Here is a 26,953-nt window from a genome sequence, read left to right as displayed (position 1 = left end):
CTTTTGTTTCCTTTGGATATATTCCCAGAAGTGGAATTGCTGGATCACATGGTAGTAGTTCTATTTTTAATTTTTTGAGGATTCTCTGTACTGTTTTCCATAGTTGCTGTACCAACTTACAATCATAACAACAGTACACAAGAATTCCCTTTTTTCCACATCTTCATGTTTACTAGATATACACAGTTGCTTTACAAAGGGTTATTCCAATTTATACTCCTCCCCACCATGAGAAAATCTGTTTTCACTAAAGCTTTGTGATTTTTGCCAATTTAACAGTTATAAAATAGTTTCTCACTGTTGTTTTAATAGTTTAGTCTTCTTAATTACTTAATTAAATAAAGTTAAGTATATTTTCATGGTTACTTGTATTTCTCTTCTGTGAATAATCTGCTAATATCCTTTGCCCATTTTCCTCTCTGGCTGTCTTTTTTCTTTCTTGATTTGGAGGTTTTTCTAATTCTCTATATGTGCAAATATGGGTTTTCTACCTTATGGGTTTTCTTTTCATTTGTTTATGGTACCCTTCATTGCACAGTTTAAAATGTTGATGTAATCAAAAGTATTTATCTGTGCCCTTTGTGCTTTGCGTCTTGTTCAAACAGGCCTTCTGTACTCCAAGTGTATAAACCTACTACCCTATATTTTGTTCTGGTATGATATTTAATTTAAGCTAATTATGTCCCTTACCAAAATTGTGAGTTCACAATTAACATAGTCAGTATAATACAAAAAGAAATTTAAAACTTGCGGTGGAGAAAAATAAAGTAAAAGTGTTAACCCAAAATCAAGCTTCTCTAAACACTAACTAGCTCTGAATCTAAAACAGCTGCATGTCAAGTTTAACTTTGGGCCCCCAGAAAAAAACTGTAAATGAATCACAACTTGCAGATCAATATCTTGAGAAATATCCTTTATATAAATGCAGGAGGCCTCCCTCTTTTAATAGCTCTTGATCATTACGGAGTTTGCTTAATGGTAGCTAAACCTATAAATATAATAAAATGACAGCCAACATTTATTAAGCTCTATGAAAGACAGCATTCTAAGCATTTTATAGGTAATAATTCATTTACTGCTCACAACAATCCTATGAGATGGGTACTTTTATTATATTTCCATTTTACAGGTGAAAAAAGGAAGACTCAGACATGTAATTTACCTAAAGGTTAAAGGGCTGCTAAGCAGCAGAGACAGGATTTGAATCCAGGCCTTTGGTCTGCACTACGCTATATTGCAGCCCTTAAAGAGTTACGGAGCATATGTATCAAATGGAATTTTCTAAGAACAAATGTACAAATTAAGGAAAGATCTTTTACATTAACAGTTATAAAACAGACAAAACTAATACATTGCATTTGGACACCCTAAACCACCACAGTGCTGCTATACAGCTAGTCAAACTCAAATACTAAAAGATAAGCCAGGAGCAAAGAAAGCATTACACATATGTTAACATCACCTGTGACAACCAGAAAACAAGAGGTGACTGAAGGTCTTTATGTAAAGTAGAAGACAAAAAACTAAAGTCTACTTCCTTCAACCAACGGTGGTATTGTACAAGTTAACAGCTGAGTCCCTTGACATTCAAACAGTTTCTAGTCAACCATTAATCCTCTCCTCTCCCTTCTCCTTCCTAAAACTGGTGGGGGGGTTTGGAGGGTGGGGGGGAAAGGGGGCAGATGTCAATTAAGGCTAAGTACTTAAATCTTATTGCTTCAGTATTTCCAGCCTAAATCTCATAATACAGAATTAGTACGTTTGAGTCTTGCAAATTAAAGTGCCAGAAACTACAGAATTTTTTTTTCTTTTTTTTTAAGGAAGCTATTACAGAGATCCAAACTTAAAGCACTCAGAGAGCTGACCATAACAAAATGCACTGCCTAAATGCAGAGAAATCTAAAGTAGCACTTAAGTTTCCCACAGTTATGATCTATGGGATACATGAAGAATCCAAGCATTGTCATGACAAAAGCTTTGCAAAAATAGTTCCTCATAGAGCAGTATAGTTATCAAATCAACTCCATAAACATTCACAATACCATTTTCCAGAAAGCACCATGAATTAAAAAAAAAAACCTATAAACTGACAAACATGGAGAAATCATATTGTCATAATGTGCTACTCATAATGTCATGTCAGGCAGGGAAGTATTAATGTTATAGGGTGAAAATTAATTGTGCTACATAGTCATTAAAGGTTGTAGCCTTTGTGGCAAACCATGCATTTACAGATTATCAGCAATTATGTTTGGTAATATGCAATTTAACTATGAATATACAGATTAGTGATATTAATGCAGCAAGGTACAAATGCAACAACTTATCAATTACTTGACATTTTACATTCAAACTATTTCATAAAAATTAGTTGGCACTCACAATAACTCATAAAACAGCAACAGGGTCTCATTTAATCTAGTGGCAGAAAGATACAGAAGAGTTCTAATTAAAGGCAGCTGAAAACTCATGGGCTTAGCATTCCCAATCTTCTCTCTTCTGATTGATACTGCTTCTGTATGAAGGTGGAGATTCTTTTTCAAATGAGAGTCTCACATGTCAAATCCCCACTCAGAACTATGTCTACACCCTGCTTATGGGATATGGCTACAATAATGCTCAATAATCCCTTTGAGTTTCTATTTTTGTTATGAAAGTAAAGGATGCTAACATAGATATTTATAGATGCCTAGAGGCCTAGGCCAAAGTGCACAAAAGTCATATGCAGTGAATGACTGGAACAGCATAGGCTAGACAGAGAGGCCCTAGTTTAGTTTACACAGGAAATTCATGCCATCATTTAACGTATCATCTAAATTAATGGTGTGGGGACTTCCCTGGTGGTCCAGTGGTTAAGGGTCCACGCTTCCACTGTAGGGGTGGTGGGTTCGATCCCTAGTCAGGGAGCTAAGATCCAACATGCCACATGGCACGGCCAAAACTAAATTAATTAATTAATTAAACTTTTTTTAAATGAAAAAGAATAAATGGTGTAAAATACCAAAGTACCCTATAAAAATATGCTTTGGATCTATTTTACCAGAGCCACATAATTTTTGACTTATTACTCAAATGATTAATGGAATGTTGGAATGTTGCAATGTCCAAGCCTACCTCTCCTGCCAGGCTCAACTCAAATGCCACCTGGTCAGGAAGTTTTCCCTGATTATCTCCCAGCCAGAAACAACCTTCCTTTTCCTGAACTTCCTAAATACCTATTCTAAATATTTCCAATGGCACTTTCTACTTTGATATAGAGTTATTTCTGTTACACGTGTTACCTCCTTTGTTAGACTTCCTGCTCCTTAAAGACAGATAGGTACCATAACTCATTTGTCTTTTATCCCCTATAACACTCAGAATCATTCAGTGTCTTCCACATACCAGTCATTCAAATATTTACTGAATGAGTACATAAAATGTATCACTATTTATAAACTGTGGTGCTATTCTTTATTTAACTCAACCATTTCAGGACTGTGCCTTCCAGGTGGGAAACACTAAGTGCCAAAACACATTCTGTTACAATATTAGGGTTCTTACAGGAAGCCATTTTTGTCCTGTTCTCAACCCTTCTTTCTGTTGCCTTTTTACTGTTCTGTCTCTCTATTCCAGTGAGAAAGTACTTGTCTCTTCTATTGTTACCAAGAGCCTCATTATGTTCAAGGTAAAGTAAAAAAATGCATTCGATGCAATTACCAGTTCCTCACAAATCTGGGGGCTACTTGTCATTTCAACATTCAACATGTGAATAAAAGAATGTCCAAATTCTTTTCACTCCTAAGAACTATTTTCTTTTTTTCTTTTAGACAAAATGGAAGCACACAGCACAGGAAGCAGTTCTCAGTAAGCCACCGTTCATAAACAGCTTTGCTCAAAGCGTAACAAAGGTTCTGTTGTGCTCTTGCATGGCAGGGCCAGTAAGCAGCAGGAGCAGATGAACTCTTTAAGAAACAAAGGTTCTGTCTTCATGCAAATGTTTGCATTAATAAAAAATGAAGGAAAAGATATAGAAAATGCAGGCTAGCTGGACATAATGGGTCTCTAAACGGGAGGTTTTTCACATTTTTCAGGCGGAGTCAGCAGGTCTTTTAAAAACTTTGTCATTCTGAACATTTCACAGACATCACAAGAAAGACATGCAAATAACAGAAGCAAATCAAAGGACATCCCGCTGCTCTACTGGCGCCTCCCTCATCCATGCCTGGTTTGTCATTTTCTGTTAACCCTAGTGCCGGCTGCTGTTTCGTTGAGGAATGGAGTCCCTAGACTATGTGGCAGTACATGTCCAGCCAGCTGGCCCCTGCACTGATGACATTACAATGCAAGCCATGTACTACCACTCAGGGACACGTGCTGCCAGGCAACAAGTCTAGTGTCTGACTTTTATACACCCAGCTTGCAAATCTACATTGGAAAGAGCCTCTAGACTAACCACTTAATATAATCTTGAGTGTAAGCATCACTGAGTAGTTCTCTGAAGATGGACTTACTAAGGACCAGCCCTCCCCAGTGAAACCTACAATAAGGACCTTAAAATAAATATAGAAAATTTAAAACCTTGTGAGGGGAAAGGTTTACCAAATACTTACTATGTGCCAAGCACTATACTATGTGCTTACCATGTGTTATCTCATTTAATCTTCATATCCACCATTTAAGGTAGATACTTATTATCCCCATTTTACAACTGAGGAAATAGAGGTTTTTGAAGGTTATTCACTTGCCCAAGGTCACACAGCTTATAATGGCAAGCCAAGACTCAAAGCTGTCTAATGACAAATTTCTCTCCATTCTTTGTATTTTTCTCACCCCTTACTTCTGTGTCTTTTGTGATTGAAATCCAGCTTACTCTGAAAATATCACAATGACTATATTCATCCACTGCATGACCACTGAAGTGTATTATTACTCTTTCTCCATTTTAATCACTTGGAGTCTTTATCATTCATATTTTAAGAGTGAGTGGCTTTTTGTTAGGTCATGATAAGAATCTAATTAAAGCTGCAAATGCTTCCTCAAAGAAAAATGGATATAATTTAATATGTTGTGTATAATTTTAGAACATTCAAGAACCTCCTAAGGCTCATCTATAGCTCCCCTGAGGGTTCATGGCCCACACGTTAAAAAAAAAATCCAGCACCCAAATCTCTCTTCCTAGACACACATGGTCAGTTTTCTTTCACAATGATGATCTATCAAATTCCAACCCGAAAATTCCTTGTCTTCCTCAGCTTCTATTGAACACAGTATTCCTCTTCACCAGGACATGAAATCACTTATGTCCTTCCACAGATTGTTCCATTGGCCTCTCTTTTTGTACTTAACTTGGAATCAGTAGCCAGTCACTTTGTCACTATTCTCACCACTGCTCCTGAATTATAAAAGCTTAAGGAGTAGAAAGACTTTAAGATCGTATCATTCAACCCCAGTCATTTTAGAGATACAGAAATTGAAGTCATTCTTCATTCTTTTTACCCTTGATTCAGTAATAGAAAGTCTTTGGGCTTGCTCAAATGCATCCCTTAAGTCCTCCATATTTCCATCTATAACCACATTGCCAAAGTTTTTCTTTGTACAAACAAACAAAAGGAGGGGCTTCCCTGGTGACGCAGTGGTTAAGAATCCACCTGCCAATGCAGGGGACACGGGTTCGAACCGTGGTCCAGGAAGATCCCACATGCCGCAGAGCAACTAAGCCCGTGCGCCACAACTACTAAGCCTGCGCTCTACAGCCCGTGAGCCACAACTACTGAGCCCTCACACCACAACTACTGAAGCCCACGTGCCTAGAGCCCATGCTCAACGAGAGGCCACCGCAATGAGAAGCCCGTGCACCGCAACGCAGAGTAGCCTCCGCTCGCCGCAACTAGAGAAAGCCCGCGTACAGCAACGAAGACCCAATGTAGCCAAAAGTAAATAAATAAATTAAAAAACAAACAAACAAAATGAGTCATGGTAGCAACTGAATTATTTTCAAATATTTTTTTCATACTCCCTGAATGGACCTAACTTTTCTAAAGTAATAGTCAAATGATATTATCCAGCCTTCTTCTATCGTACTGATAGTCCATTCAGGCCTCTGGTACCAATCATAATTCAGAAACAATTATAAAAAAACTGTTTTTGTCCTATAACGCTGGGCTGAAAGATAATCTAAGTACTGATAATCAGATTACTGAATTATACTGAACTCTTAACTGGAAGACAATCAGATGAGGCAAATTATTACATGCCTGTATGATAAAAGGCAGAAAAAGAGGGTATTCTAGAAAAAGTAAAGAAGGAGGCTATTTCAGGGGGAAAAAATGGCAAACCTCAACAGTACTGGAAACTTGGAGAACCAAAATATAATCATATCAAATGGATTTAAAAGAGCTGGTTGAATAAAATAAAAGCAGTTGTCTACAGAACATATGAGAGGAGGAAAAGGGTAAAATGTGACAGGGTGAGAACAATTCCTCTCAATGTATTCCTTATTATATGTTTTGAACTATTATCTAGTCTATACATATATATATATATAAAACATATATATAATAAACACATATTAATACTGTGTATGTATACACACATTCTAAAAAGATTGCAGGTTGAGACAATGTTGACTCTTATAACCGATATAGTATTATTAATAAAGCATTTATACAATAGGACTTTGATTTCTTCAGAGATGAGAAAAGGCTAAAGTAAAAGGAACTAAAGACATTTATAGATAAGAGGGTTCAAAATTAAACCAATATACCCCTTGTGTTTCCTAGGGTTTTTCCTTTCTCATTTTTCTTTCCTTTTTTATTTACTTATTATATTTTTCAAAATTTAATGTTTTGACATTAGAAATATTGCTTTATACAAACATCGCCAAGTATAAAAATATATCCCTAGAATTTTCAGTTTTCCCTGCCCAAAGAACTTTGCTATCTCCCTAAGGAGATATACTGATTTTGATTCCTTGACTAATACCTCCAATCCCCAGTGATCTCCTTTTCCTCCTGAACTCCTATTACTTCTTACATAGCACTTGATTTCATGCTGACTTAAAAGTGTTCCACTTATTTCATCTGTGAGTATCCCCAACTCACTTACAATACAATTGAAGACATCCCTTTGTTTAATAATTATTTAATACCTAAGCATGGTCCTTGTCCTTGAGGAGTTTATTTACCATCTACTGGAGAAGCAGACATACAAATTAACAATGACAATATAGTATGATAACTGTTATAAAGGAGATATGTAAAAAATGTAAAGAGAAAGAGTGCCTATATCTGTCTGGGAGAAAGAGTGTTTCAAAGGATCTGAAAAAATTTTCCAGGTGAATAAGTGGAGGGAGGAGGGACTTCCCTGGTGGTCCAGTGGTTAAGAATCCGCCTTCCAATGCAGGGGACCCGGGTTCAATCCCTGGTTGGGAAACTAAGATCCCACATGCCACGGGGCAACTAAGCCTATGCACTGCAACTACTGAGCCCCGCGTGCCACAACCAGAGAGAAGCCCACACGCCACAACTAAAGAAGCCCCCACGCTGCAATGAAAGATCCTGTGTGCCGCAGTGAAGATCCCGAGTGAAGCAACTAAGACCTGATACAGCCAAATAAATTAATTAATAAAAAAAAAGTGGAGGGGAGATATTTAACACAGACATATCAGCACATGCAGAAGCATCAAGATGTGTAAAGCATGGTAGATCTGGAAAGCTAAGAATAGTTGAGTATTGCTAAGAGATAAGGCCGGACAGCATCATTACCATAAAGGGTCTTATAAAAGAGCACAGATTTCAGGAAACCACTGAAGGATTTTGAGCAAGAGAGTGACAATCAGATTACTATTTCTGAAAGATCACTCTGGAAGCAGTGTGGAAGAACTGAAGGGAGAAAGATTAGAGGTACAGATAAGAAGTAGGGCAGTTGTTGAAATAGTCCAGGTCAGAGAGAGTTAAGGCCTGAATTAGGGAAGTAGCAATGGGAATGACAGATAAAAGCAAAAGAGGAAAAATCAATGGAAGTTGGTAATTGGTTGGATGAGAGGTAAAGGATGGGAGAGAATTTAGGATTATTTCTGGGTTCCTTTCTTGGGCATTTGGGAATATGATGGTTCCATTCACTAAGACCAAAATACAGGAAGAAAAGTCTGTATTATACCCCCTATGCGTATTTTGCAGCATCAAGCATAGTGCTGAGCATACACATAATCAATTCATTCCACTGGTCAACTGGCTGCCTTGAAAAAAGGCCACAGAACCTTTTGCTTAATGACCTCAACTGGTTACTCTTCAAAAGCTGGCATCAATCACCATGCATTGACATGATTCCTGGGTACAGGATAACTGAAATGGACTAATTTACCCAGGAAACAAGCAAAATGAAATAGGCAGCACTTACGTGAATGTGAGGTACGTGCGAGTGTGTGTGTATGTCTGTGTGTTGGGGACGGGGTGGGGGGGGCAGTTCATAACAGAAAACATCCATATATTTATATAATGCTGTGACAGAGACTGCTAGCTGCTGACTCTAGTAACCTTTTTCTCTAGAAACGTACTCCAATTTTTACCTGGGTACATGGCCACTGGCATAAAGATCACATTTCTCAGCTCCTCTTGCGGCTAGGCTTTAGTCATGTGATTAAGTCATAAAATATAGGCACAATATGGTGTGGGTCTTCTAGAAAGTCCCTAAATGGAACCAATTCAGCTGAAAGATGTCCCTTATTTACCTCAGAAGATAACAGAGAGCTACTTCAGTCCTCATGGATCATGAGGCAAAAGATGGAATCTATGGGTAGGATGTTGGAGTAAAAAGACCGAAACCTGAGTTCCTGATTACAGCTTGGAGCATACCATATCAGCCGTGGACTACCCATCTTCAGAATTCTTTTCCACAAAAGGGAAATAATCATCTAACTCGATCAAACCACGTTATTTTAGGTTTTTCTATTGTATTCAGACAAACCTAATATAAACATAAAACATCCATGTATTTGCCCAAAAGTATAAATGAAGGGATCAAACTAACATACCAATCAGGAGGCTCATTGGCCTATCCATTGATTTAGGTTAGTGCATGCTAGGCTAGCATAAAGTGTTTCCAGACATTATCCTAGCATCTGAAGAGATGTACTGTTCTCTTCAATGCTGGACCATTGTTGTAAACACGGTAAGGTCTTACTGACTTTTGTGACTTGAACAGTAACATCTGTAATGCCCCTGAAAGTTTACTAAATACTTTCACATACATTATCTCATTGAACCTTGCAACCAACCTAGGAGTCAGATAAGGCTGGGATTATTCTCTCCATTTTACAAATGATGAAATTGCCCAAGGTCATTCAGTTTATAAATGATAGAGCAGAAACTTGAACTTTAATCTCGTAAGTGTAAACATAACCCACTGAATCACAGTGGATAATTCTTAGAGAAGCTCTTAGAGATATTCACAAAGTTTAAAATGACCATGATTAATAATAATTAATATGAACATAAATACCTTGGAAAAACAGATCACAAGTCAATATCTTAGTATTTCACAGAACTTACATAAAGACATTTTAAAATTAATTTTTCCATTTACTAACCGAGGAAGCATTCTGTTCAATTTTAGAACTGATGACAGCACCATTTCCTTTGATCCTGCATTTTGCACTAGAGAGGAAAATGAACAAATGAGGGGCGGCACATGAAGTAAGTAAGTAGCAAAGGGGAAGCAGAACCTCTCTCTAATGGCCCCTTCTCTTTGGACAGCCTAGGTCAGATTCCATCTAGTTCCACCTGTTGGTGGTATAAGCCACTTTTACAATTGCTTCCAGAAATCTCTTATCAGGAAGTTTATACTGCTCAAATAATTCAACCCTTCAAGGAAAGGTGAAGTGACCTTTAGTCCAGCTCTTAAACAGTGAATTGATCCCAGCCCTGCATTGCCATCCCACAGAGAGGCCCCCAGGCTAACAGCCTGAGCAAGAGGGTCTTGTTACATGAGCCCTGGTTTCTAATCCTTGTCTTATAGATGGCTCCATGGGGCATTATGCAAGGTATTTCACCCCCCTCCAAACTGAATTTTCCTCATTAGATTATGGGGGAGAAGGATACTCTAGAACTATTTGGAAGCCTGATTAAGCATAAGTGAACATTTTGCTTTTTTAACAGTTAATATAAATAGATATGGAGAATGAAATTACTGCATTCTCTTCTACTTCTCTGAATTTATACTTTGTCTTCCCAAAACAAAATGACTCAGTGCAGAGACTCATTAATGGACCTAGTTTAAGGAAAATATTAAGCTAAGGAGAAAGATATGAATGGTGCTAGAGAGAGAAGGAAAAGATCAAAGAAACATGACTTTCAATGTCACTTTCTTAAGAATATAAAAGCATAGAGCTGACAGTAACCTTATTAGGCCATCTAGTTTAATACGTTTTTAAAATTAGAAATCAATATTGTTATTGCATTTTAAAACATTATTTAAACACAGAATTCCTTTATCTTAAAATAGCAAGAATTTACATATCTCTATGGTCCCTTCTCATTTTCACCAAAATCCATAGGTTTATATTTGAGTTCTACTTTTTAAAAAAAATTTGTACATGCTTTTTTTTGAAAGCTCAAAAAAAATCACCAACTTGTTCGTGTACTTTTAGTTTTATTATTTAATTCTATTTTATATTTTCTTTGGTTTGCTACTTTGCTCCTTTTCTAAATTCTTTAAGCTTAATTACCTTTTTATTTCTTATTAATTTATAACAATAATTTTTCCTCAAAGTATTGCTTTTTGCCCATAGATTTTAATTGTGCTGGGATCAAAAAATAGTTTATTGTTATTTCTCAAATTTATTATCTAACATAGTTGTAAAGGAAAGTAATTTTTAAACTGTCCTTGTGGTTAGGTAACTTTTAAATTATACTTTTATTATCTCTAATTTTATTTTATTATAGCTTGAGGATGCAATATATATAATTTCTACTTTTTATTAACCAAAAACTTCTTTGTATATGATAAATGTTTGTAAAAGATCCATATATTTTTTATTTCCAAATTTTCCCCTTTAGTCTTTTCCTAAATGTTCTATTTTTACCTTATTGTTTGTACATACCACATGACTAATGTATACATACCATTTCCTTAGTGATGATAAACACTGAATATTAACTTAAGCAAAAATCATAGTTTTATTGGAAGGCTAGGAGGAAGGAAATTTAGAGGATATAAAAGCACTAAGTCCATCATAAGAAGTCATTAGATAACATCTATAACTGAAAAATCAAGGAGAGTAGTTTAAGCATGTTACTTTAAAATATGTAGAAAAATATCAAAAGACATTGGTGAAAAAATCTGTAAGTAGTCTTCTCTGAGGAGTGGGATTTAGAGGTGAGAAGTTTGGGTGGTATGGTACTATTGTGTTTTGTTAAAACTTTCATAAATCCATTTGACTGATAAAATTCTGTAGCTAATAAAAATATACATTAAATTAAACAATTTTTGTTCTATTTGGATTTTCCCTCTTTACCCATTATTTGTAACATGTTGTTTTCCTAAAAGTTTTTCAATCATTTCATCTAATTATTACTTTGCAATATTTTTGTATTTTTTTCTTTTAGAATTTACATAGTTGACTTTGTTCCTATTTACGTTCTTTGTTGCTTCTTTTTTCAAAGGATTTATTTATACATCCTTACTTCAAATGTCTTAATGCTGCTCAGAATTCTTATACTTGTCCCTAGTCAAGCTATCTTTCTTCCTTCCTACAGCAATGTGTTTCTTCTTTTCCTCAGCAATACAAATTTTCTTTGCTCTCTTTTATGCCTTTTACTTTTGTTTCCCTAACTCTAAGGAGATAACCTTGAATCTTACTTCAAAGACAAACACAAGGTTAAGTGGTCAGGTAAAGAACATCAACTTTCAGCTCCATTTCTAAGCTTAACTCTGTCCTTCACCATTTTTTTTAAATTTATTTATTTATTTATTGTTGGCTGCGTTGGGTCTTCGTTGCTGCGTGCGGGTTTTCTCTAACTGCGGCAAGCGGGGGCTACTCCTCGTTGTGGTGCGCAGGCTTCCCACCCTGGTGGCTTCCCCCCGTTGCGGAGCACGGGCTCTAGGCGCGCGGGTTTCAGCAGTTGTGGCACGTGGGCTCGGTAGTTGCGGCACATGGGCTCTAGAGCGCAGGCTCGGTAGTTGTGGCACACGGGCTTAGTTGCTCCGCGGCATGTGGGATCCTCCAGGACCAGGGCTCGAAACCACGTCCCCTGCATTGGCAGGCGGATTCTTAACCACTGCGCCACCAGGGAAGCCCTCCTTCACCATTTTTACTTTCTGTCTGTTGTTCAAATACAATTATTCTTTGTAGAGTCAGGGTTTCTTTCTTTTTCTTTTTTATTGATATATAATTGACATATATTAATTTCAGGTGTACAATATGACGATTCAATATTTGTATATATTGTGAAATGATCACCACAGTAAGTCTAATTAACATCCATCATCATACACAGTTACAATTTTTTTTCTTGTGATGAGAACTTGTAAGATCTACTCTCTTAGTGACTTTCAAATATACAATACAGGATTATTAACTACAGTCACCATGTTGTACATTACATCCCCAGGATTTATTTACTGTATGACTGGAAGTTTGTACCTTTTCCCCATCTTCACCCATTTCACCCACCCTCCACCCTCCACCTCTCTGGCAATCACCAATCTTTTCTCTGTATCTATGAGTCCAGGTTTTTTAAAGATATTAAATATTACATACATATTAGTAAGATCATATGGTATTTGTCTTTCTCTAACTTATTTCACTTAAAATAATGCCCTCAAGGTCCATCCATGTTGTTGTAAGTGGCAGGACTTCCTTCTTCTTTATTGCTGAATAATATCCTTGTAGAGTTGTTTTAAAGCCATCTTAAGACCTGATTTCTCACTTGGGAATTCCTGCTAACTGCGAAAAATCTTACCTATAAGCTGCTTTCAAATGTAATAAAATGTTTGTCCACACTAAATATAACAATAAAAGTGACATTATACTATGTTTTACAAATGTATAATTAAACATTTACCTATAGTTTAGGGTCAATAAATATTTTATAGGTAGCAAATATTTTCAAAGATCTCAAAACAGTTTATAGATTGGGCACAATGCCTATAGTGCCCAATGGATAAACATAGCCCTGATTCCCACCTCCAAAAACAAGTTTGCTCCTCTGCCCTTGATCCTGGAATTCCCTCCCACCTCTTCTGAAAAAGCAATTCCATCATTTAATCATCTTGCTCTTCTCTTGGATCCTCTCTCTCTCCTTGGCTATGGCTCCCTTTCCTTCAGCCTATAAACATACTCAAGTCTCTCTGCCATCTAAAAACTTAAAAACAACAATAAACTCTCCCTACTCTTGCTATCACCCCCCCTCCTCCTTCCCCAATCCACCAAACTTCTGGAAACAAATCCAGCCTACCTATTGTCTCTAATCCCTCACCCTTCCCATTTACTCTTCAATCCAGGAAAATGTGGCATCCTCCCACACTACTCCACTGAAACTTCGCACCTAATGCCACTAACAATCTCTTCTGCAGCTCTTACCTTATTTGACCTCTGCGACAAGTGATATTACTGAACACTCCCTCCATCTTGAAACTCACTCCTCCCCCAGTTTCCGTGGCACCACATTTTCCTTGTTCTTCTAAAACTCTCACTCTCAGTATAGGAAGATAAATATCTTTATTTATTGTAAAACTAGCTCTCTGGAAACAAGATTTAAGTTCCTACAATGGGTCCAACTCCCACTCAGAGAAGTTTTATTTGACAGCAAAGTAAGCCCCAACACCCAGCAGCCAACACAACAGTAGAGAACTAAAACGCTAACATTCCATGTGCTCACTAAAGTGTAGAAAGGGACTATTCTGATCAGTTGGAAATGTTTACAAAGGACAGGGAAGTGTTCCAAGAGAAATGACAGGAGACATAGAGTTAAGAAAGAAAAAAATAATAAAAAGGGAGCAACCATGGGCTTCCCTGGTGGCGCAGTGGTTGGGAATCCGCCTGCCAATGCAGGGGACACTGATTCGAGCCCTGGTCCGGGAAGATCCCACGTGCCGCGGAGCAACTAGGCCCGTGCGCCACAACTACTGAGCCTGTGCCCTACAGCTGGAGTGCCACACTACTGAAGCCTGCGCACCTAGACCCTGTGCCCCGCAACAAGAGAAGCCACCGCAATGAGATGCCCATGCACCGCAACGAAGAGTAGCCCCTGTTCACCGCAACTGGAGAAAGCCTGCACAGAGCAATGAAGACCCAATGCAGCCAAAAATAAATAAAATAAATAAATTTATTTTTTAAGAAAAGGGAGCAACCAAGCTCAGTAGTAGCATAAGGCAGAAGAATGGAGAACACAGACAAGGGATAAAATACTCTGTACTTAACAGAGGTAGAGGTAGGGGAGGAAAAGTCAAACACCTACTGATACATCTGTGCTTCGCTTCTGAATAAGGGCAAGCACCTACTAACAATACACATACCAGGTATGGCAGGTTATTGTTTGCACACCCCAAAATATGTGCTCCTATTCTTCTTACACACAATTGTCTGGTTGGACTTCAATTCCCAAGCTCCTCTGCAGCTGGCAGGGGCCTTATATTAAGTCCTCACCTATGAAATGTGAGCACAAGTGATGTTTGCAACTTCTGCCTTACTTGCTTAAAAGGGGTTTGCCCTGGACTTGTTCCTTCCCCTTTTCCTTTCTATAACTGGAAATGGCTACAATGGAGGCATCCTCAGAAACCATGAGTTTCAAATGGCTTCGCTGCCCTGCTAACCTGAAATCCCATGATGGCTTCCTAGAGCAGATCCTGCCATCCGCATCCTGGACTCAGGTTAAGTTAGAAAGAAATAAAGTTCTCTCTTGTATGAGCCATTGCACTGGAGGGGGCAGTTGTGGTGGTGGATCTTTTTATAACAGCTGCTCAACCATCACCCTGAGATCAGTGGCACGAAAGCACCTAAAGTACAAAACCTCAGTATACCTCAACATCTTACTGACCAAGTAGGAAACATTAGTCTGGAGAGGGGGGAGTTTTGAGCATAGGGGGAAGTTCTTATCATTAATTAATAACTATAAAGTCAGATTTAACTAACGTTGATTGAATGGCACCCAAAGCACTAAATTTGGAACCAGAAGTACTAGTCAAATCTTAGCTCCACCTACTGCTATCTATTATATATAAACGTTGGAAATTTTACTTAAGTTCTCTGAGTCCCCGTTTCCTAGCATCCACCCTCATGAGTAAATGTCATAACACATCTACAGTACAATATAATAAATAATGTCTCAAATAATGACACCACAACATAAAGAAATGTTCAATTATGTTCTATTATACCAGAGAATCTGGGGAATATATCATATATTCTGTAGACATTTCTGTTAAAATATTAAGTTCTAATCCTTCAATCCTTGTGAACTGAATAGGAAAGAGGGCCTTGAGAAATCAGACCTAAAAGCAAAGCAGCTAACAACACAGGCTCTAGGGTCAGATAAACTTCATTCAAGCTTCACCTCCACATTTACTAGCTTGGTGACCTTGGGCAAGTTACATAACCTAAATTTCAGTTTCCTCATGGAAAAGTGAGGATCAGGCTGGTACCTGCCTCACAAATATCTTGTAAGGACTAAATGAGATTGCTGTCCATCTCCAGTCCTCCTGTATATGAGAATGACTCCAGCTGCCATACCAAGAGCATCTATTTGAATATATTTCCCACTTAAGACAGTATTTGGGGGGCTGGACTTACTTAGAAGTTGGAATATTACCTCTGTATTTTAAAAAATGTAAGAGAAATAATCTCTGCTAAGGAGTTAGAATTTAAATGAAATAGTGTTTCCCATTTAGTGTCATCTAATAGAAAATTAAATCTGGGAAGTGAGGTTACCCAAGTGTTACTATACTTGGAAACAACAGATGAAATTTTAAACTTGAAATTACATGAGGGGGTCTTCTCAGGTTTTGTTGCCTAAAACCTTATGAAAATACCAACAAAAATGGAAGCAGAGATATTAGCGATAATTTTGTCAATTAAAAAATATAATTTCTCTTCTGACGTTCTTTCTCCTCTAAAGATAGTAACCAAAGCTGGTTTTATTACTTGGCTGAGTTTAAGAACTTTCCAGTTAGGGAACTCGATGTCAGGTCCTTCAACAATAATTATTTTCTCTTAACTACTAAGAAATATGATAAGAAAAGTTCACAATGTGAGACAAAACAATCACTTCTTTTCCTTATGAGTTTGTTTCTTTAGAAACATGAGATCAAAACCAAATATTTACTGGAAGAAAAAAGGTCAAAACAGTCTCTACCTATGTCCAGACATGGCAACAAAAATTAGCAAGACTCAGACTTCCCTGGTGGCGCAGTGGTTAAGAATCTGCCTGCCAATGCAGGGAACACGGGTTCGAGCCCTGGTCCGGGAAGATCCCACATGCCACGGAGCAACTAAGCCCGTGTGCCACAACTACTGAGCCTGCACTCTAGAGCCCACGAGCCACAATTACTGAGCCCTCGTGCCACAGCTACTGAAGCCCACGCGCCTAGAGCCCATGCTCCTCAACGAGAAGCCACCTCAATGAAAAGCCCACGCCCCACAATGAAGAGGAGCCCCCGATCACCGCAACTAGAGAAAGCTTCCACGTGCAGCACCGAAGACCCAATGCAGCCAAAATTAAATTAATTAATTAAAAAAAAATTAGCAAGACTCCAAAGACTATTCATAGGCATAATCTGGAAAAGAAAAAAGGCAGGGCCATTCTTCCTGAAGACCTAACCTATTTTCTCCTACCTGTATATTCACTATCCTCTACCATGCCAATCCTTGAAGACAAGGCAAAAGATTGATGGCACATATAAGACTTTATAAGTTAATCATGTGTTTAAATATCAGGTTTAGTGGTCTAGAGACTATCAAGAAAGACTATCAATTTTAGGTCTCATTAAATAGTTTACTTTAAGATACTTGACATATATTAATTCATCCTCTCAACCCCCTATGAGGTAGCTTTTATCAACTCCATGTGTTGGGGAAATTTGATGAAGGACAATAATAATGTTATTTTCTATTTACAAAATACCTTTCTTATAAAGAGCTCCACATGTTTTATCTTCTCAGTCTTCTAACATTCCTGTGAAGTAGGTGGTAATATTACCTTTTCCTTTCTTATAGGTAAAATGCTAGGACTCAAGGGGCTTAATGACTTACTCACATGGTAGCTTGTATTTTATCCACTAACTAGAACATACTGCTTGGGATTAACACTAGACCATGGACTCAAGTCTGAACTGCACATAATTCAAAAGTGTCAAGCTTCTAGTTTTCTCTACAGCCATCTTTCAACACATCACATTCCAAAAATGAGTGGGGTCATGCTTGCTGTTTAAGCTCATGTGCTCACTGTTTATAAAGCTTATTATCATTTCTCTAAATTGCACTATTTAAGTTTTGTCTAAATGCCTGAAAGCTAAATTATTTTTTGTTTACTCTCTGTGCACTAGTATTATAAATGATGTCATCAGGAATATACAAAACTGTTAGACAAAGCTGCAGGGCCAATAAAAGCAACTCACTTGGGCAAGAGTGTGCTTCTTCTTCTCCCCCCGCCCCCTGCCCTCCTCCTTTTTTGAAGTAGGCATCACACAAAAAGATGACTCATTAAGCCCAAAAGAGTTGACTATGCCATGTAAGGGCTTCTTATGCAGCCCTCCACAAAGAGACCTGAGTGGCAGCATAAGGCCTCCTCTTCTGTGCATTTTCCTCCAGGCAGAATGTGCATTTGTGTGGCTACATACACAATTATAATCTCCCCTGAAAGCAATTCCTTCCATATGACAGGCTGAACAGTGGCCTGAGTGCTAGCCTCATGTTGCCTGTGCAGTTAACATGCTGAAATAGCAGACACATTTAATCTCTCCTTTCTGAAAAACTAAGATAGGACAGAAGAAGCGAAGCTGGAAAGAAATCCACACAGAGAGAAAGGAAGGCAGCCCAAGCGCCCAAACTCACTTTCTCATGGGCTGAGCTTCTTTGTGTGTTGCCTACTTACGTGTCAATTTGCAGGACTTTAGGGCATGAGAACCATGGAGCCGAGTGGTTCTGGCAGCCTCTCCATTTGACAAGCAAAGCCAGAAACATGCGGCCTTTTGGTATATTTCACATTCAAAAGTGTTATTGTTTCAAGCATGCTTATTTTAAAATATATAATTTTCCCATTTCGTGCACATGTTGTATGTAAGTTGGCCACAGGAGGGGCTCTGCCACATGATCTTTAAAAAGAAAAAAAAAAATGGCAATGGCTCTAATGTAGCCCCATCCCTGCCAGATACCTCTGTTTACCGTGGGGGGCAGTGGGCTATCCCAAGTGAGAGAAGTCTGAATTTAACAAACACCTGATATGAAGGCCAGGGCACAAACAGATTTCTGTCTTAGATTACAGAAACTGAAGCTTGTGTTTTACCACAATTACCTGTAATCTCAGGGCCAGATAATAGTATTAACAAGACCTTGAGCTACACAATAGGACAGCTGGAAAAAGGCTCTTACTCTCTCCAAAGAACAGTGCTTTTAAAAAGCTAATTCAATGAAGAAAAAGAAAGGGCTCTGAAAGTGCCTTCTCAAACAATATTTACTTTTACTGCGTTCCTGCTAATCAAACAAAACTTAGTCACAAGCTTTTATGAAAAATACATTGGATGATTTCAGCAGTAATTACTTTGTTTAAAGAAAGGTGCTTAAGAGAAAACATAGCTAATGGGATCTGTAATTTGGTAAGTTCAGATGTGTTTGGGAAAATCCCTCCTCTCTTTGATAAATCATTAAAATTCTGCTCAGATAAATGTGTTTTGACTTGAAATTCCAATCATAGAATGAGCAATTTCCTAAGGCCCGTAGGGAAGTAGCGCAAGGGCATCCCAACACAGTGGACCCAGGGATTAGTTGACAAGGGTAATTCCAGTCTTAAAGCATATTACTCTGCCCAACTGAAGATGGAATCTCAAGGAGATGCCCCCAAATTGTATAAAATTTCCTTCCTTCATAAAATATCATTTAAAAAAATGAATTAAATCTTACTGTTGTGTAACCGAAACAAAGAAAATGTGTCAACCATGAAATTAAATTTACTTATTTAGCAAACATGGTATTTATGCAAATAATAGTGATCCCCAACTTTGGGACAGCATTCAGATGAAAGATTTTAATCAGTCATCCTTTTTTTTGTCAATGGAAGAAGGAGAAAAAAGCTTAGTGTCTCTCACACAGTAGGAATTCAATAACTATTTGTTGAACTGGAGTCCCTTCTCTCATTTGAAAAAAAAAATTATTTTGTTACTTAAAGCAGACTATTCATGTAACAACTGAGCACTTAACTTGGGCCAAGCACTGTGCTAGATTTTGGAGATACTGAGAGAATAAGCCTGCCCTTATGGCTTACATTCTAGTAAGAAACAGTAACAAAATATACAAATAGATAAATAAGATAATTGTGGTAAGTGCTAAGAAGGCTATAAACAGGATAATGAACTAGAGATAAGCTAATGGCTCATTTTGTCTCTTCTCATCTACTATTATTAGTTTTTAAAACTTTAATTACCTACTCAGCTTCCTAAATTTACTCATTTAGCAAATGTGGTATTTATAACAAATAAAAGAGATCCCCAACTTTTGGACAGCATTTGGAGGAAAGATTTTAAGATTATTTGAATATATAAATGATAAGCAAAGTAAACAATTTACAGAACCTTAGAATTTAAACCCTAGAATAACACTGACATCACCTGCAATCAGTTACCTTGGAGAAATGGGGATGGGTAAGGGTCAACAAACACCGTGCCTTAGAACTCACTTGCTCTTTTTTCTCCCCAGCAAAAACATTATTAGGACTTCCCTGGTGGTACCGTGGTTAAGAATCTGCCTGCCCGTGCAGGGGACACGGGTTCGAGCCCTGGTCCGGGAGGATCCCACATGCCGTAGAGAAACTAAGCCCGTGCGCTGCAACTACAGAGATGGGAAATAAGTGTCATTATAGAGCGAGTGAACTATATGTATGCAGGTGTCTTGGCAATTTCCCAGTTTTGTTGGCACTTATTAACACTGTCACTTTGTGTTACAGTCATTTATGAATATGTCTCATCTCCCATCTTTGGCATAAGTTTCCTGTAGGGAGGAACACTTTGTATTCATGCTTTGCTTCATATAGAGAAGGTATTCAGGAAGAAAGAAAGAAAGGAACAATTAGGAAGAAAAGAAAGGAAGGGGAAGGGGGGGAAGAAGAAAGGAAGGAGATTGTTTAGTGAACACGTTCATTACTGTTTTTAAGTGACCAGCTTTATATATTTTAAACCTAGTTTCCAAAGATTTAGGAAGTCAGCATAACATCTGTAATATTTCTTTTTCTTTCTGCAACAACCCAAGCATTCTAAAGTCTTAACAGTATTTCTGTTGACTTATTGTAAATAGCAATGTTTCCTAGCATAGGGTTGGGTTTGGAAGATCCACTCATTATATTCAAACAAAAATAAGTTTGCTTATCAGGATTCATCCAAAAGCAAAAACAGAAATTGTGCCTGGCAGTAAGACAAGTAAATATCATGTGCTATGATATCAGCAAATGCAAAAAAGTAAGATTAGTAACACTTAATAATCTTCAACATAGAAAGAATCATATGTCAGAACCTTTGTCAAGGCTTGAAAAAACTGTATCAACCTCATGACTGGAAGGGACTACAGTTACTGTTGGATGTTGTCTTAGTCCAGGTACTCTGAGAAGCAGACAACAAGACAGGATCAGACATGCAAGAGATATACTGAAAAGCCCATGAGGGAAAATGGGGAGGGAGCTGGAAGAAGCTGGGAGAGCTGACAGACCACAATGCAGGGTTGACCCTTGTAAAGAAGAGCGAGGGAGTGAGAGTATTAGACTGCAGTGCAGTGGGAGTCCTCAAGCCAAAGTCACCATCAGAGGAGTCACACTTCTCATAAAAGTGGGTCTTCCCCACCCAGTCATCCGCTGGGAGCAGCCTGCGGGAAGTGTGACCTCAATGTGAACAAGGTGTTGGATTGAGAGCTGGGGTTCAGAGTTAATTACCCTCCCCTCCGCATAATAGGGGATCTGAGAGGCACAATTTCATGGCTGTCACAGATGTATTACATTTTTGTTAAAATGTAGGAGTAATAATAGCAGCTAATATTTATTGAGCACCTACCCAGGTGCTCTAGAAGGAAAGGTATCTTACTCATCTTTGTGTATCCTCTTTTTACAATGCAGATACAATGTAGCAGCCAGGCATTGCTCTAAAAGCTTACATGTATGAGGTAAGTACATTTTGCATATCAGGAAACTAAGGCACAGAGAGGTTGAGTAACTTCTTCAAGGTCACACAGCTACACAAAGTACATAGATTATTGTCATTAAAACTCTCCTAAATGGTTTATTTTTAGAAGTTATCTTCCTTATTGCCTGCATTTGAGAGATGAGTCCAGTGGCAAGAAGGAACTGGAATTTTACTATTCCCTGATCCATCCTGGTTCCTAGTATGCCCCCTCCTGGCAGAAATGTTAAATTAAGCCCTTGGAGTCACCTGAACTTATTCCAAAATCCATGCAACCATTATAAGCAGGTCTATGCAATAGTTGGAGCCTCATTGTTGGAGTTGCTCAAGGTATTCATTGCATGGAGTTTAACAATGTGGACTCTGGAGTCAGACTGCTAGATTAGAATTCTGCCTCTAGGACTCACTAACTAGTTATTTAATACCTTTGTGCTGTAGTTTCCTCATATGTGAAATGGAGATAAAAATTGAAACTATCTTCATGTGCATTAATGTTTATAAAGCACATAAAATGTTACCTGGTACATAGTAAGTACTTAATAAGTCTCAGTTATTGCTGTTAGCTGCTCACATTTGGGGGGCCCTAAGGTCAGATTATTCATATTCAATTTAACACACATGTATGTATAAAGTGTCTAGATTGTGAAAGGTAGGTATACAATGATGAGAAAGATACAATTCCTGTGTCCAGGAAACTGATTTGCAACTAATGAACTGTTTAAGAACTCCATTCTTAAAAGGGAAGCAAGGATCACTACCCTTTACAGGCAATAGATATTTTGGTTTGTTTATTTTTATCTTCTTGGTAGAGAGGAAAAAACAGGCATGGAATCCGATAAACCTGGATTTGAATCCCTGCTTTTATGTATCATCACCTGTGTGACTTTGTACAAATCAATTAGCCTTTCTAAGCCTCAGTTTCCTTATTTGTAAAATGAGGAGACGATATTAATAACTACTAAATAGGACTAATAATAATACCTAACTGTATGGTGGTTGTGAAGATTAAATGAGTTAAGGCACAGTGCTAAGCATAAATGAAGTGCTCCAAAACTATAGCTTAAAAATAACTATCCAGTTTATTGTGATTCCTCTAAAACTACAGCCCTCAAAGGAGAAAGACCATCTCGGATTTCCTGGAGTTATCTATTATGCCAATCCACTACCAGTCTTAGTGAGAATAAGCAGTATCCATAGAAACAGAAGAGACAAATTGAAGCATGAGTGAAAGCAAGCACCTCACCAATTTAGGTGGGGTAAAATAATAAACCTCACACCCTCATGCTTACACTCAGGTCAGCACGTAGGTAGTGTGTTTTGCAAACCTGGGACCAGAACAGGCTGCCCTTCAGCTCTAGAGAACTCTCCACACCCAACCAGATACACAGACACACCTCAGCCTCTGGCAGAAGCTTCCAATAAGTAGCTTTCATAAAGTGGAAACCTTTCAAGGGCTCTATATTTATTTCATCTCCTTACCAGACTCTCCTCTCTCTCTATTCACGCCTGGGCATTAACATAGTTCCTATCACTCCATTCTGATGACTGCAGGCATGAACATCATGGAGTCAGTTCTGTAATGATGATCTTAAGATCCTAAGCCATTCCAGGCCATGATTACAGGTTCCTAATCCACAAAGTCAGCAGGGAATGGATCAGTTTACCCAACAGGATGAAAGACTGTTTTCTTCACTAGTAGTCAAAAAGGCAAATATAAGCCCTGGCTAGCAGGCAGAAGGGAAAATCTATGGATATTCACTGGATAGGTATCCCTGTCGTTTATACCATAATACTAAAAAGAGGTCTCCAGACACACTTACCAAGGGATATTGAGCTTTTCTGATGCACTGAAAACCTAGAGCTTTCCTATCTATGCAATTTTCTTTTTTCTATGTGTATTTTCTTCTCTAGGCCTACACATGTGACTTTATAACTTATTTTAAAAAAAAAGAAGAAGAAGGAGAAGGAGGAGGAGAAGGAGAGGAGGAAGAAGAAAAGCCAAGCCAAAAATAATCCCTGGGGCTTCCCTGGTGGCGCAGTGGTTGAGAGTCCACCTGCCAATGCAAGGGACACGGGTTCGTGCCCTGGTCTGGGAAGATCCCACGTGCCGCGGAGCGGCTGGGCCCATGAGCCATGGCCGCTGAGACTGCGCGTCCGGAGCCTGTGCTCCGCAACGGGAGAGGCCGCAACAGTGAGAGGCCCGCGTACCGCAAAAAATAAATAAATAAATAGTTAAAAAAAAAAAACAAAAAACCTCTGTAGGTATTTAAATTTTCAAATCAGAAAATATTTTATTAAATTAATCTATAAGGGGTGATTTTCAGTGGTCATTATATTGAGGGTGAATGCTTCAAAACAGCAACAGCATGCCTCTAAAAGAGACCAAACTGTAATGGGCAGGGTTGTTCTCAACTAAAGACAAATGCATTTCAGCAGAGTCGTATGGTCTGAGGAACCATGAGGAAGCCAATGAGTAGTATGACCCTGCTTAGGGCAGTATGAACGTCCAGATGGTGAATGGGACAGGGAGTTAAGGCACTTAAATATGCAACAGAACCTGAAGGAGGTTCAATAATCCAGGGTTCAATAATTAGATAAGTGGTTAGACATTGAAGCTTTTACAACCAACCTGAAATCTTGATTCTGTTTATAGATTTATTATCAACATTGCCACTGAATTAGTGGCTGAAAAAAGCCACTTTTGGAGGGACCACCAACTTCTACTCACCAAAGTACCGGTATATTAAATATGTCAAGCCTTTGAGGCATATAATTTAAATATGTTAAGACTTTGACGCAAACATCCAAGGAAGTGAACAATAGACTAGGCTTTTCAAATATTTCATAGATTCGTTAGTACTGAGTAAATAAGATAAAATACATAAAATCCTTAGCAAAAGTCTAGGCATTGTTAGACATTGATATTCTTATTCATTGGATGCAAAATTATCTGTGATATAACAATGCTCTTTATATATATATATATATATATATACACCTTTCAAAAACCACACAGCCCTTAAACCTGGTGAAAAGATGCTCAACTTCAGAAAAGAAATGCACATTAAATCTACCCTGGGACTATCTGTCACTTAACAGGTTGAAAAAATCTGATGGTTTGAGTTTGATATACTTTGTTGGAAAGACTATGGGGAAACAGGCATACTCTTACATTGCTAGTGCAGTGTAAAATGGTACAACCCCTGTGAAAGACGATTTGGCAATATCTATCAATATTTAAAATGCATATGTCCCTGACCCACCAATTTCACTTTGTGGAATTTATCCTTGCAGATACAGTAGCAATGGCACAAAATTACAGGTTATTCAGTGGGGTATTTTCAGTAATAGCAAAAGGCTAAAAACAACATGTGTACCAACAGAGAATTGGTCAAATAAATTATTTAAAATACTATGTAGCTAAACATTTTTTTAAAAGAATGAGAAAGCTCTCACTGACACAGAAATCACTCCAAGATATATTGAATGAAAAAAGTGTATTCTCCCTTATATACCCAATAAACTAAACTCTGGAAGGATACACAGGAAACCAGTAATAGTGGTTACTAGTGGGGGGCTGAGGATGGATGGAAACTGGCAGATGGGGGAAAAGGGGTTGGAAGAGACTTTTCATTATAAACTTCTTTATGTTTTTTAATCTAGTTTCCATATTACTAATTCAAAAATTTAAACTAGAATTGTTTTTCATTAAAAAATGTGTATAGGGCTTCCCTGGTGGCACAGTGGTTGAGAGTCCGCCTGCCAATGCAGGGGACAAGGGTTCGTGCCCCGGTCCGGGAAGATCCCACATGCTGCGGAGTGGCTGGGCCCGTGAGCCATGGCCGCTGAGCCTGTGCATCCGTAACCTGTGCTCCGCAACGGGAAAGGCCACAAGAGTGAGAGGTCCGCGTACCGCAAAAAAAAAAAAAAAAAAAAAAAATGTGTATAGTACATCCATACAATTGAATATTATTCAGTGATAAAAAGAAATGAACTATCAAGCCAGGGAAAGACATGGAGGGACCTTAAACGCATATTGCTCAGTGAAAAACGCCAGTCTGAAAAGGTTACGTACTCTATGACTCCAACTATATGACATTCTGGAAATGTAAAACTTCAGAGACAGTAAAAAGATGAATGGTTGTCAGTGGTTGGGGGACAGAGGGAAGGATGAATAGACAGAGCACAGAGGATTTTCAGGGCAGTGACACTATTCTGCATAATACTATAATGGTTGATACATGACATCATGCATTTGTCAAAACCCATAAAACAGTACAACACAAAGAGTGAACCCTAATGTAAACTGTGGATTTTGGTTAATAATAATGTATCAATATTGGTTCATCAATTGTAATGAATGTACTATATTAATGTCACATGTGAATAATGGGAAGCTCTGAGTGAGAGAGAGAGGGAGTATATGGGAACACTATAATATCTGCTCAATTTTCTGTAAACTTAAAATTGCTCTAAAAAATAAAGTCTATCAATTTTTAAAAACGTGTGCATACATGTATGTATATACATACATACACACAACATACATATATCCTTTTTTCATCCAGTAAATGCCTTACACACTGAAGGTGTTACAGTGTGTGTAAAGTATTACAGCCACAGCCTTAATGGTCAAGAGCTCAAGCTCAGGAGTGGGCAAATTAGGTTCTGATCCTAGCCTTACCATTTTGTAGCTGTGTGGCCTTATTTGTGCAAGTCACCTCTTCAGCCTCAGTTTCGCTGTCTGCAAAATGGAAGAAAAACACAGTCTCCTCCTGGGGCTGTTATGAAGATTCAATAAAGAATGCACGTAAAATGCTTAGCATAGTGCCTAATGTAAAAGAAATGCTCAAAAATGTTAGTTGCCGCTATAACGGTTAAATGATTGTTCACAGAATGACTGATTTGGCACTTCAAGGTTCCAAGGTTACTCCACTGGCAGCATATCAGTAATACCCCCAAAGGCCCCTCAATTCGCAACTCCAACCTAGCCCACTTAGGGCACAATCCACACTGTCTGAGCTCCAGCGGGTACACTTCAGCATTCTCTACTCCCAGATGGTGTTTTCCTCCTCGCTGGGCCTTACAAGTTCAGGCCCTGGACCGCCCCCACCCCGCCCCTCCCTAGCCCACCCTACCCGTTCCCACTCAGACCTCGACCCGGCCTCCTCCCCAAACCCTGGCCTAATTCGTCTGCACTTCTTTCCTTCCCCGAAGCTGAAGGAAGCGCCTACCCAGATATTCGTAGTCCGGTAGGCCTAGGCGTTCCGGACTCAGCATCCTTTGACCAGGGTAGCTTCAGAGCTCCAGCTCTCCCGCTTCCGGAAGCCAGGTCGAGGGCTCTCTCCGTTGCCATGGCACCCACGCGGCGGGAGGAGAGGCTAGAGGCGGAGGGGGTGTCACGCAAACAGTCTCCGAATCGCAACGCCAAGCTGGCCACGCTAGTTCCGGGAGCTGTCTCTTCGCGGCGGTCGTAGTTTCTTTGGCCTCCCTTTCTTGAGGCGTTGGTTTTAGAGGAATTTGAGGTGGAGAGTTCCTTTGAAACCATCATATTTCCCGGTGTCGAAAAATTATTGCCAGCCCTCCATATACCCGCAATTTC

General features: G+C 38.6%; 1 protein-coding gene across 3 annotated transcripts in view; it reads right to left on the bottom strand.

Annotated features, from left to right (window-relative positions):
* The window catches only part of CUNH11orf49 (chromosome unknown C11orf49 homolog), a 190,635-nt gene extending 163,886 nt beyond the window's left edge, over window positions 1-26,749 (bottom strand). The window contains exons 1-2 of one of the 3 annotated variants that reach the window (XM_029208690.1): window positions 26,586-26,633; window positions 26,036-26,095 (exon numbers count right to left, since the gene is read on the bottom strand). In XM_029208690.1, coding sequence (XP_029064523.1) covers window positions 26,036-26,095; window positions 26,586-26,631 — 106 coding nt within the window. In that variant the 5' untranslated portion in view covers window positions 26,632-26,633. Of the gene's footprint in view, window positions 1-26,035; window positions 26,133-26,585 lie in introns of all 3 variants that reach the window. The other 2 variants (XM_029208692.1, XM_029208691.1) reach the window with 2 other exon arrangements.
* Window positions 26,750-26,953: the final 204 nt, after the last annotated feature.

This window comes from Monodon monoceros, unplaced genomic scaffold (assembly GCF_005190385.1).
Source record: "Monodon monoceros isolate NGI ecotype Baffin Bay Population unplaced genomic scaffold, NGI_Narwhal_1 Super_Scaffold_7, whole genome shotgun sequence".
Lineage (NCBI taxonomy): Eukaryota > Metazoa > Chordata > Mammalia > Artiodactyla > Monodontidae > Monodon > Monodon monoceros.
Note: the sequence above shows the minus strand (reverse complement) of the source record. Positions and strands in the feature narration are given on the sequence as shown.